The sequence below is a fragment of the Cydia strobilella genome, chromosome Z, assembly GCF_947568885.1.
Source record: "Cydia strobilella chromosome Z, ilCydStro3.1, whole genome shotgun sequence".
NCBI lineage: Eukaryota > Metazoa > Arthropoda > Insecta > Lepidoptera > Tortricidae > Cydia > Cydia strobilella.
Window position 1 is genome coordinate 43,639,376 of NC_086068.1, and position 12,100 is coordinate 43,651,475.

The following is a 12,100-nucleotide window of genomic DNA, read 5'->3' on the forward strand; positions in this document are numbered from 1 at the left end:
TAAGTTCCTTAACAAACATAAAGAAGAGGACAAAATCGCCAAACGTAAACTATGCGTTATTAAAGAGTTCCATTCTGATCATCATCAGCAGTTCCACTTCATCAAATGTCACTTTTTTAAATGCCTGTATGCCTTTAACATTTGAGGAGTTCCCTCGATTCCTCATGGATCCCATCATCAGAACTGCGTTTTGACAAAAACGGGACCAATCTGTATATATATATACTTACAATCAAAAAAAGAATTTTCAAAATCGGTCCAGAAATGACGGAGTTATGGAGCATCAAACATAAAAAAACATACAACCGAATTGATAACCTCCTCCTTTTGAAATCTTGAAGTCGGTTAAAAAGTAGTTGTAAAGCTATAGTAGCCGAGTGGATAAGGCGTCAGAGGGGGGGGGGGGTTATGCGGGGAAGCGGGCCGGGAGGTTTTTAGTACTTTTGTATGTGGCCTCAACGGAATGCTATAACATAAACTTGTATTGAAGCTAGTGTATAATTTCAGATAAGGAGGGTCCGATCCACGCGATAGCGTGGAACCCCGGCAACTGGAACGAGTGGCTGGCGGTGTACGGCCACGCCCCGGCCAAGGCCACCCTCTTCAATGCCAAGTGTGACCCCCTATTCGAGTTCGGGACGGGAGCCTGGAACACCATCCATTATGCTCCCGACGGAAATCATATCCTTTTCGATATTTCTCTCTCTGTTTTCTGTGTCTAATCAAAGAGCTAACCATTTCCGACTTTGCGGGCGAGAAATTTGAGGGTAATTCTTAATCAACAATTGTTTACACTTTGTTAAGTATAACTACAAACGTTTAAACTATTATCGCTTAGCGTAACAATTACTTAAAGGTAAACACCACATGCATTGAATGAAGTAAGAAGACTGCATCTACGTGACATACTTTACAATAATAACAATGCATTAATTATAACAGGGACTAATACTGTTTACAATCGAAATTAACTATCCTATCGTGAGACATATTTCAAGATGTATAGATCAGTACGGCTTTACTCACTATTATTTTTAGTTGTTTTACAATAACAATAACAATGCAGAGATTACTAATAACTACCTTAAGGGGATCCCATGCCCCAATGACCTTCGATTTGAATCCCTTAGTTTTCTAATGTTTTTTTGTAGCTTATCATATTAACAGCAACGGATTTTAGCAATATAGTATCCCATATTTACTTCAAAGTTCATTGTTTTCGAAATATTTGGCATCAAAGTTGAACAATTTTAGACCAAAAAAACTGGTTTTCTGGCCATAACTTTTGTGTTAATTAGTTTAAAATTAAAACCTTAGACAAATTTTTAGAGACGTCTAAGACGAACCCAAATATGTAGATTTCGTATAAGTAAGATCTTTCACAGCAATCGAGATACGAAAAAAGTGTTTTATTAGACAATGTTTAAAACAATCATAAATAAATAAGTATTAATTTTTTTCACAATCCGGTAGACAAAAATGGAGATAAAAGATTGAAGAACCGATAGCCGCTTGTCTTACAATTCTATATGTAGTGCTAAAGTAGGAGATACGATTCAAAACTTGTCAAAAGTCGATGAAAACCTCAGGTAGCCCCTTAAGTGGATATCATTAACTTATACTATACTATTATTTTTTGCTAAGCAGGAGCGAACAGATTTTTTAAAATGATGCGCAGAGTCAAAGTGTGCATCCATTACATGGCTACAACTATTAACTACTTTGCACAATCTAGGGACAGGTGAAGGCAAAACAGTGAAACATCACTTTTTCGAAAACGTAATAGTACACTGAGATATCACATCACTCATCACTCGAAACATGACCCGGACGTGAAACAGCGCTCCGGCGCGCGCGTGATGGTCAAATTACAGCATCTCCATCAGCACTCTAGTGACATAGTAGTGACTAGCGCGTCTCGTACCTATCCGTAATCCGTATCGGCGATCGATTTATTTAATTTATTACGCATTGCGTTTTGTCACCGCTATGTGAAAGATTTTTTGTTAATTCTTATAAATCATAAAATATGCATAATTTATTATTATTTGGATAAAATTGATATGACACTGATACTGGTATGTAATTAATTATGTATGTAAGTTTCGCAGGTAAATATACCATACCTGCATTCAAATTGATTTCCCTTCATACTTTACCAAAATAAAATGGAACTCCAGGCTTAGGACTGTCAACCAAACATTTCATAACAATAATAAAAAACGGTTTTGTTTTCGTCACATTCAAAATCTCAAACAAATTACTTGATTTATCCGCATCCTTCTCGTATTATAAGAAATCATTTTAAGCTCTACGCGGACGCACTAGAGTTTTAAATCTATTGCAGATGCAGAAAATCATATTCGTAAGAATATTAGTGAAATTTGCGACAACTTAAACGCAATCGGCCGAGCCGAACGCAGACCCGAATTAGCCGAAAGAATCGCAGAGCGAGAGCGAGCGATCACTGAGTGCGAGTGCGAGCGAGATAACAAAGCATGGCTTGGCAAACAAACAAACATACGAAAAAAAGTTGAAATCATTCCTTGCAGAAAAAGCATACTACTCAGCCACAGAATTCCTAGATGATATTTTTCATAAGTAATTAATATAATTTTGATATACCGCTATTATAAGGCTTGTTTATGTTCCAAAGTTAGTACGTAAGTAAACTTATTAATACTTAGCTTAAGAAAATGTTTGCAACACCCTTCTGGGGTCCATGTGATACTTATATACTCTGTATTTTTTTTTTGTAACAACTTTTTACCATGGTGCAATAAACGATATTATGATTATTATGATTATGAACTGTGATGACACTATTGCAAGTAGCATTATACATTACGCGCACTGTGTATAGAGTTGAACTGACCATTCATATCGGCGCGTCAATGTATTGAATTTATGTGGAATTGAAACCATTACGTGCGCTTCGGCGCGGGTCGTTCGGCTCGCGTGATGACTGATACATGAAGTAATAGTTGATTTTTCCGTGTGATACGTAATGGCATTACGCGTTCGAGAGATATCTCATTTGTGATATTACGAGCATTACTTACACATGTCTACTGCCATGGACCGTCCGACGAAGCGGGGGGCACAGGGGAGTTATCGGGTTGCGGGGTATTCGCTTCGGAGCACGGAAGTGAAGAAGCCCTAGGAGTTGAGGACAGTCTATGCCATTATTTAATAATTTGTACAAGAACATTGCATCCGCAATGCTTCTGCGTAGTGATAAAGACTCAAGTTTGAAAAGTTTCAATTTTTTGGCATAAGAAACCACGGTTTTGGCTTTGCCCTCTGCAAAAGTTAGGTGCCACAAGAACCGCTTTTGAACCCGCTCCAGTCTTAAAGAGTGAGTAGCGTAGTGTGGGCGCCACACTACACTACAATATTCTAATATACTCCTCACAAGGCTGTTGTAAAGCAAGATTTTGGTATTACTTCGTCGAAACATCTTGACATTCCTTATAACAAATCCTAACATTTTATTGGATTTCTTAGAGATATGTTCCACTTGAGGGATGAAAGTGAGTTTTTTTATCAAAGACCACTCCTAAATCGCGTATTGTGTCTACCTCTTGAAGAGTGTTGCTGTTAATACTGTAATCTGATCTGATGATATTTTGTTTCCTCGTAAACTTAACATGAACACATTTATCAGCATTTAAAATCATTTGGTTATTATTACACCAGTGGACTAGCCTGCTCAAGTCACTTCGCAGCAAATCAACATCGTTAACCGAATTTATAGTGCGTGCAAACTTTAGATCGTCCGCATACATAAAAAATTTTGATTGTCTAAAACAGTCAGGTATATCATTAATAAAGATATTAAACAGAGTTGGCCCCAAGTGAGATCCCTGTGGTACCCCTGATGTAACACTGTGCGATGGAGACTTGAAACCATTTACGACTACAAAGAACGACCTGCCTGTTAAGTAGGATTCAAACCAAGGCAATAACGAATGAAAACCATATGCCGATAACTTCGTTAGTAAGATATTGTGGCAAACATCTGTTTGCTTGCCGGAGTCCATTGCATTAGAGAGAAACTCTGTAAATGATATTAAGTTAGAAGCAGTAGACCTACCACTGACAAATCCATGTTGGAAATCGCTTATGTACATTTTGAAAGGTTTGAACAAGCGGGTAGACAAGGGACTCAAAAATTTTCGCAAACGAACTAAGTATGGAGATAGGTCTATAGTTCGAAATTGTAGTGTCATCACCAGACTTGTACACAGGCACCACCTTTGCTGTCTTTCATTGTGACGGAAACTCTCCCGTTGCCAGAGATTTATTAAATATTAATTTTAGGGGGTGAACTAACGCCGACGCACATGAATGTATGAAAATGGGTGGAATTCCGTCTGGCCCAGCGCCTTTTTTCCTATCAATTCCCTTGAGTTTTTTTAAGAGGCCGTCTTCAGTAATGATAGGAGCAACAAAGTGAAGGCTGTTATTTATAAGAGGTCCTAGTGACTGTTGGTCACCAATATCATGATTATTGGTTGTAACTTCCTTTGCATATACAGTTGAAAAGTAAGATGCAAACAGTTCGCATATTTCATTGCTATTTGAAGTAGTACTTGACCCATAAGACATAACTGCTGGTTACACACTTGACCCTCCGCGCTTACATTTCACATGTGTCCAGAACAATTTTTATTAGGTATTTAGGTTTAGTCAGCAGCATACGTAGCCAGGCTGGCGAGCGAGCGAGTTTAGAACGATTTTTATTATCGTGTTGATGATTTTGTACACATGGCTGGCTTATTCACCCCTGCTGCTGAAAGAGCTGCTTGAAATTATGCACGTTGAATATCAAAAGATGTAAGCAAATCGAGCTAAGGCTTACATTAAACAATGTGAACCCGGGGATCTAAATTTGCCAGTTAAAAAACAACCTTCAAGCTTAAATTTTATAATTGATTATTAATTATCTGCTAACCCGATATCGCGTCGGTGGGAAACGCGGGTTTAAGTAGGGAATTTGTTGTATTGAATACCTTAACTCATTTACACATGTTCTGCTGGGTGGGTTTGGTAACATCGGCACGGGACACGTGGAGGTGTGGGACCCGCGCGGCTACAAGCGGCTCGGCAAGTGCGCGGCGCCCGACACCACGAGCCTGCAGTGGGACCCGCGCGGGGAGACCTTCCTCACCGCCACTACCTACCCGAGGCTCACGCAAGGCAACGGGTATAGTGTTTAGATTTCAAACAGTCCCCTTTCGGCTTATCCTTTGTCTATTGTTAAATGAAACCGCATGTGCTACTTACTAGCATAAAAAAATGGTAGGGCCGTTTTAACTGGTTATTGAATTACCACTCTATGAAGATTGCAATAAGGTTTAAAATGAACTAATGGGAAAGCATATTCCATAGCTGTGTGGTATTTGCGGTTACTGAGTGCCGGCAAGTCGAACGCTACAGAACCAGTCTAAAATGTGTCATCGATATGCGTTACAAAGGCGCGTTATCGGAGAGCGCACTTACACTGGTTTTTTTAGCGTCTGACTAGCCTGCGCTCAGGTGCCATTTAAAATTATGCACGAACCAGGTAAGGGACAGGGACGGATTGCGATTAAAACATTTTGATGGATTCATGACAAGTATGTATTTATTTAAGGCTTATTATTCATTGGGCATAATATATAATAATATAATTTGGCCGTGCATTAATATTTTAATGGCCAATAATTTATTAGCTCCAAATATAAGCATCATATTATTAAAAAAACTGGCATCAAATACAGGCATTATAAGACAAGTCGCGCATGTGCTGTTGGGTCAGTTGTACAAGATCGGCATCACGTGGAGGCGTGGGACCCGCGCGTCTACAAGCGGCTCGACAAGTGCGCGACGCCCGACACCATGACTGGACCCGCGCGATATTGACACTTCGCGCTAGTAAATACCGAAACCAACAAAATAAACTCAAACGTCAAATGCCAGAATGCCACAAGCGATGCGCACCCACAAACTACATTAACTACACCAACAACATCGGCTCGCGAGTCGCCATACGTGCCAAGGCGGGCTAGTCGGGCTGCGACCAAAATTTAAACATGTTGGATCGTCGACAAAAATGGTCTGTGGTTTACGCGTACTTCCGTACTTAGAATGCCACACAGGCAAGTAAGGTCGTCGAGAGTTTTTGCTCCTATATTTGTAGGAAAGTCACAGAGGGTCGACATTAATATGGCTTACTACATCTTGTGCATTTCAGGTACAAGATCTGGCATTACACCGGAGTGCTGATGCACCAGCGAGCGTGCGTCGACAAGGAGAACCTGCTGTCCATCGGTTGGCAGCCGGGCTCGTACCCGAAGAGCGAGTTGTCCCGCGCCGCGCCGCGCGGCCTCGCGCCCGCTACACCCGCACCCGCCGCCGCCTACAGACCACCCGGCGCGCGCAACAAACCTTCCACCTTCACGCTGCACGAGCATGAGAAGCCACATCGACCCGGGGAGACCGTTAATGGTAATCACACAGTAAACTAACATCGCACTATGAAACGTTCACGAAGAGCGCACCGCGAGCAACACTACTGAGTTGCATGTTACACCATTTTATACTATAACAGCCGATATTCGTCCCTTGTACCTACCTAAGTAGATATTTTTAAGTTACAGTATAAGCACATGTCGTAAATGTGGATGCAACTGAAATAATCCGTAGCGTTACTACCTATACTAAATTAGTATGGGAGCCCCTATTCCTGAAAGATATTTATAGTACATATGGTGCTACTTTCTCGCACTAGTGCGTAAAGAGCACTTTTCGTGCATATGTCGAAAGTTTAAAGGGTCATATGTACTGTAAAACGTTGTACGATACACGTGCGAATAGGTAATTCGCAACTTTTTTCGATTTAAAATACTCCATGCGGTCTTGTTTTAATTTATCGCCACTCGTTTCGAATTTCCTCTTTTCCGCACTTGTATCGTAAACTATTTCCGACCTCCTCCCATGTTTATTTTATTAAAGTTTTGTAAATGTTCCTTAATCTGATAATGTATACTGTATGATCACAGCGGCCCCATCGAAGCAGGCTCTAAAACAGAAGCAAAAGCGCGAAGCCCGCAAAGCGCGCACCGCCGATGAGAAGGCCTCCGGCGAAGCGCCGCCGCCGGCCGAGCCAGGCGCGCCCGCGCGGGCTGCTTTCGTCTCTACCGGCGACCCGGAGAAGGATAAAAAGATCAAAAATATTAATAAGGTTAGTCCCACGACACAACCACAGACAGATTACACTATAGTACTCGTAGTAGTTATCCGAGGTAAATTATATATACGTCTGAGCTGCAAGACGACTCATAAGAAATATCATGCTGGATTAGAAAGAAGTATGCCGAGTTGGGCCCATTTCGTAATTTTATGTTACACATATTCAGGTTTTATTTTGTTCTGTTGGTTTTATATATATTTTTATCACATCATGCATGAATCTTAAAAATGTATAAGGTACAGGGGGACAATTTCGACTGGTAAGTTATAAAGTACAACTTTGACCACCGAAAACTATCTACTATTTACAGTACTTTTACTTTCAATTTATTGTCTTAATATTGTAGATTAGTTGTCTTAGTTTTATTTTTTCAGACTCACATCCAAAAATATTGAGTCTGTATACATTAAAATGAGCATTTTATATAAAAAGCCAAAAATAGTTGTAATTACCCCACCGAGGGCCAATTACAACTATTGATAATAAGTTTCGTTACAGTGAACTTGCACAGCTAAACATGAGCTCATGTGGTTAGTCATAGGGAGGGATATTGAACCCGTTTATTTATGTAGCTACGTAAATTTTTGCAAAAAAAGACAATAGATTTAAGCGGGGTAATTTCAACTGATCGCCATACTAAGTAGTGATTGGACTCGTGTCTATTAGAATCAATCGATAATGTGTCTACAGATTCACAGATCTTTTTTTAATGTTTATTTTATTTTATTTGTTTCCACAATAAAAATAAAACATAGACTGTATGTCACAAAAATGTAATAATTAAAAATGTATTACTTAAGTAAGGTTAGGTAGGTCCATTTGGTAGGTAGGGTTTGGTGGACCCGGGTATGTCCTTAAACTACGTCCAAAAGGACCCGGGTATGTCCTTAAACTACGTCCAAAAGAGAGGTATGGGCACTGTGAATGACATCTCGCTTTGTGTGGTAGGCCACAGGACAGCGGATGTCATTCCAGATCTAGAGCAGAGCCCAACTGGGGAAGTACCTCCACCTTACAGAAAACCGCAGCCAAATAACATTAGACCCTACCAATAGCGTTGTGTTCCTGCCGGTGAGTAAGGTTGCCAGAGCTCGAGGGAGTCCTCTCCCTCCTTCACACTCCTGTGTTAGGGTCGGCAACGCGCATGTAACTCCTCTGGAGTTGCAGGCGTACATAGGCTATGGAGACTGCTTAACATCAGGCGGGCCGTATGCTTGTTTGCCACCGACGTTGTATAAAAAAAGGGTACTTTCTTTGCCGAATATATTAAGATGTTTCAAACGTCCACACATAGTGTTTCAATTAATACACCTATGGGGCAATGAACCACTTCAACATTATCTTTAGTTCCCTATCATTACGTAACATTAGGGCGATAGGCCTTTGAAACACAGTTTAATTTAAAACTAAATAATTAACCTTTAATAAAATGGGCGCATACCTTTCTAACCGTAAAAATAAAGTAGTTACAGGTGGTTAAAAAAGTGTTTTAATTGTTCCCAGTCTACTCTACGACTATCATGCTACTTTTATTAAACAAAACGCATCCATTTTTTTTTTTTCAATCTGTCTTATAAAAACCTTATAACCTTATATAAAATTAAAGCAATTTTGCGGAATAGTATAAAAAGCACTTGTGTTTAAAACTTTATTCTTGTCAAGTTCAAGTTGTTATTGGAGAATTTCTAAAAAAAACCTGTTTCATTATGTTTGTTTTCACCATCATAATCTAACAATGACAACGATTAATTCCATATACATATATATAATATTACAGCATGTACAATTTGACGAGGGGGGCCAAACGCTTAAGAAAATCGACGATCTTCTTTGATGCATACTAATAAAAATTTATAAAATAAAAATATAGTCCTTTACAGGGTCATATTTTTAAATGAGGTATTTGCGTCGATAAAAATCTCGAATCGTGTACAACACTAGTGTTTGTTCAATTTCATATAAAATATGGAGGGGTAATTTCAACTACCAAATAGTCGAAATTAGCCGCCATCTCCATTTTAGCGGGGTTATTTAATCTACTGCCAAATTACTATTAAAACATAAACTACATTAGATTCAGTGACATACACACATAGAATAGGCTATAAATATGGTAGGCCGGTCCGCACAGTTCAAAATGTATGAGAAATCTACATTAATTCTCACATTAGAGATTTTTTGAGATGTGATTACCTATGTTACAAATAATATATTTTGAAAAAAATCTCCACAAAATATGTCAATTTGTTTTTATAAATCCAAATTATTACTAAAATAGAGAAATAAACCAAAACATCAATCCCCACACTAGAGATTTTCTAATATCCTGTTCTCAGGCATATACTCATTAAGTATTTATATTTTCTTCCAGCTTGGCACAGAAACCTGCCCCCAATAACTTTCTTTATTAAAATTTTTTTTTACATAAAAATAACAACTAATGTGTACATAAAAATTACATGTTAATTAAGCTCTTTATATTTACTATATTCTACAAAAAAATCTCTAACGTAAATGAATCCGTTTAATTACTATTAACCATTTTTGTTTCGAATTTTTTTTTGTTGCTTATAGAAAATGGACACTCGACTTTTGTTTCACCTTCATAAATCTCTTACTCATGTTAGTGTAATAACAAAAAAAAACTCACGTATATGTAATATTGTATGGAATACAACTATAATTATTACGACGTCCAAGCTATTTAAATTACCCACGCAGGCACTAACTGACGGGTACTGATTCACTGTAGAGAACGTTTGATCGACTTCCATATCTCCGTCTCACTTCAATGTTCGCGGTAGACGATCGGTCCGCTTGAACTGCCGAGAGTTCGCGATGCGGTCGACCGTTAATTCTCCCATGACTAACTTACCCAGTTTCATCGGTACGCGTAACGATTGTTTACGCATGTTTAATTTTGATTGCGCGCCTACTTAACACACCTCAGGCAAAGCTCCGATAAAACGCGCAATGCATACATTGCGGCATATATCTCACGTATGTCAGCTACGAGGCTATGACATAGCAATGACAGACAGTGGCAGTTAGTGCCAAATTAGAATACAGACTTTTTTACCAACCATAAAGTTTAGTGCAAAGAGAATTTTAAACTCCTTAGTGAAAACCTCACGGTTTGTGCGAAATTGAGCGTTAAGCTATGCTATGCTAATAAAGATGATGGTGTGATTTACGGAAATTAATAATAGATATAATTTATTTTATTGTATAATACATTCCCGTTTCATTTACACCCAATATTATATCTTTTTCCGTAATCAAATGCGTTTATAATTACTGTAACCGTCTGTGTAGTGTACCATAATATACGCGATGGTTTGTCCTCCGGGCCCAAAATCGATGATCCCCTTTGATTATTTATTTTAAATGAACGTCAAAATCCAGACAGGAAATTTGATTTTGACATTTACGGCTACTGCCGTAGCAGTCGACAGCAATGTCGCGCTTCAATATTGCTGCAGTCGACTGCATTGCTGCAGAAAACGTGAAAAAGGTCATTCAATTCAATGGGTAGTAGGGTTATGAGATGAAATGACGCAATAATGAAACTTTAGTTAATTAACAATATTATATTAAATCATTATTACATACTATTTTACTCGCAAAAAGGTTTACTACCAACATACTTCTTGGTGCCCAAATGAAATAAATAGTACATTTCGATGCTAGTGCGGAAAGTATGTCATTACTTCACGAGTACCGAGATAGGTATCTTGGCAAGACTCGGGACGAGTGAAGAATGACATTTCCGCACGTGTATCGAACGACGTTTTTTAACACAGTTGCGAAAAAATAATAAAAACAACAAGTGAGGAATAAAAACAACAAGTAAGGAATAAAAACTTGGAAACTTAAAACGCCGCTTAGTAAGAAAAAATGCCTCTTTTTTGACAGGCGTTTCGGCAGCTATTCCTTTAAAGTGATATTTTCCAGAATGATCAATAAATGGGCTACATTGTCCATTTTTTTATTTAGTGCTTATTATTTTAGTGCTTAGTATTTATTTAAGTTATTGTAATAATATAGTCTGTAAGGTAGCCGTAATATGGGCCTTGTTGTCTGATTAAAATTAAATTAAAAAAATTAAAATCGCCATCTGTAATTGTAACAGGGAAAATTGTCACAAAAAATTACATAACATTTAAATTTTTTGTAAACAACTCATTTTTTTTGTATGGAAAGGTCTAATAATTTTTTTCAAAAATGAATTCCTCGTTCCTAAATTATACGAAAATGATATATAAGTTGCCCTAGTTGCTAAGAACAGGAAGAAATATAGCATAGATTGGACTTGGGGAGCCGACCCTTTCATCCCCCTTTTGGGGGGCGTTACGATCTCGTGGCTACCGGGCTGAATCAGTTTTATTTGCCCTAAGGAACAATCAATCGTGCCAAGCGGCATCGCCTGAGACAAAAGTGCATACTCAATGCGCTTACTTACCACTATAATTTAATAATCAAATTAATGGGCCCTGGAGGGAAATTCTCTGAAAACCTTAAGTTAGCTCATTTTACTTAAAGGAGACATTCTTTTATTTTTAAAAAGAAACTAAATTGCATTCAAAGGTTTTTTTTTTTTTTTTCAATTTTGCTTGTCTAAAAATATTCGATTTTATGGAAATTTTGTACGACAGACGAGTGTAAGACCTAATGTTTCTTGAAGAAATGTTATCATTAACATTAACTGTATCGACGTGGTATCGACTAGTAGAATAAAATAGGGAGTGTTTATTGTTTGGAATTTTTAGTCGGTTCGATTCCCAGGCGAGACAAGCGAATTTCAAAAAAACCTTTGAATGCAGTTTTGTTTCTTTTTAAAAATAAAATGAGCTAACTTAAGGT

General features: G+C 38.2%; 2 protein-coding genes across 2 annotated transcripts in view; one reads left to right on the forward strand and one right to left on the reverse strand.

Moving 5' to 3' along the window:
• LOC134754951 (uncharacterized) overlaps positions 1–12,100 on the reverse strand; it is a 533,971-nt gene that overhangs the window by 266,904 nt on the left and 254,967 nt on the right. The gene's annotated exons all lie outside the window — the stretch shown is intronic.
• Positions 1–12,100, forward strand: part of LOC134754851 (eukaryotic translation initiation factor 2A) — a 30,363-nt gene that overhangs the window by 14,679 nt on the left and 3,584 nt on the right. Inside the window, exons 8-11 of the mRNA XM_063691296.1 lie at positions 508–680; positions 5,031–5,209; positions 6,239–6,492; positions 7,047–7,228. Of these exons, the coding sequence (XP_063547366.1) occupies positions 508–680; positions 5,031–5,209; positions 6,239–6,492; positions 7,047–7,228 (788 nt within the window). The remainder of the gene's footprint in view (positions 1–507; positions 681–5,030; positions 5,210–6,238; positions 6,493–7,046; positions 7,229–12,100) is intronic.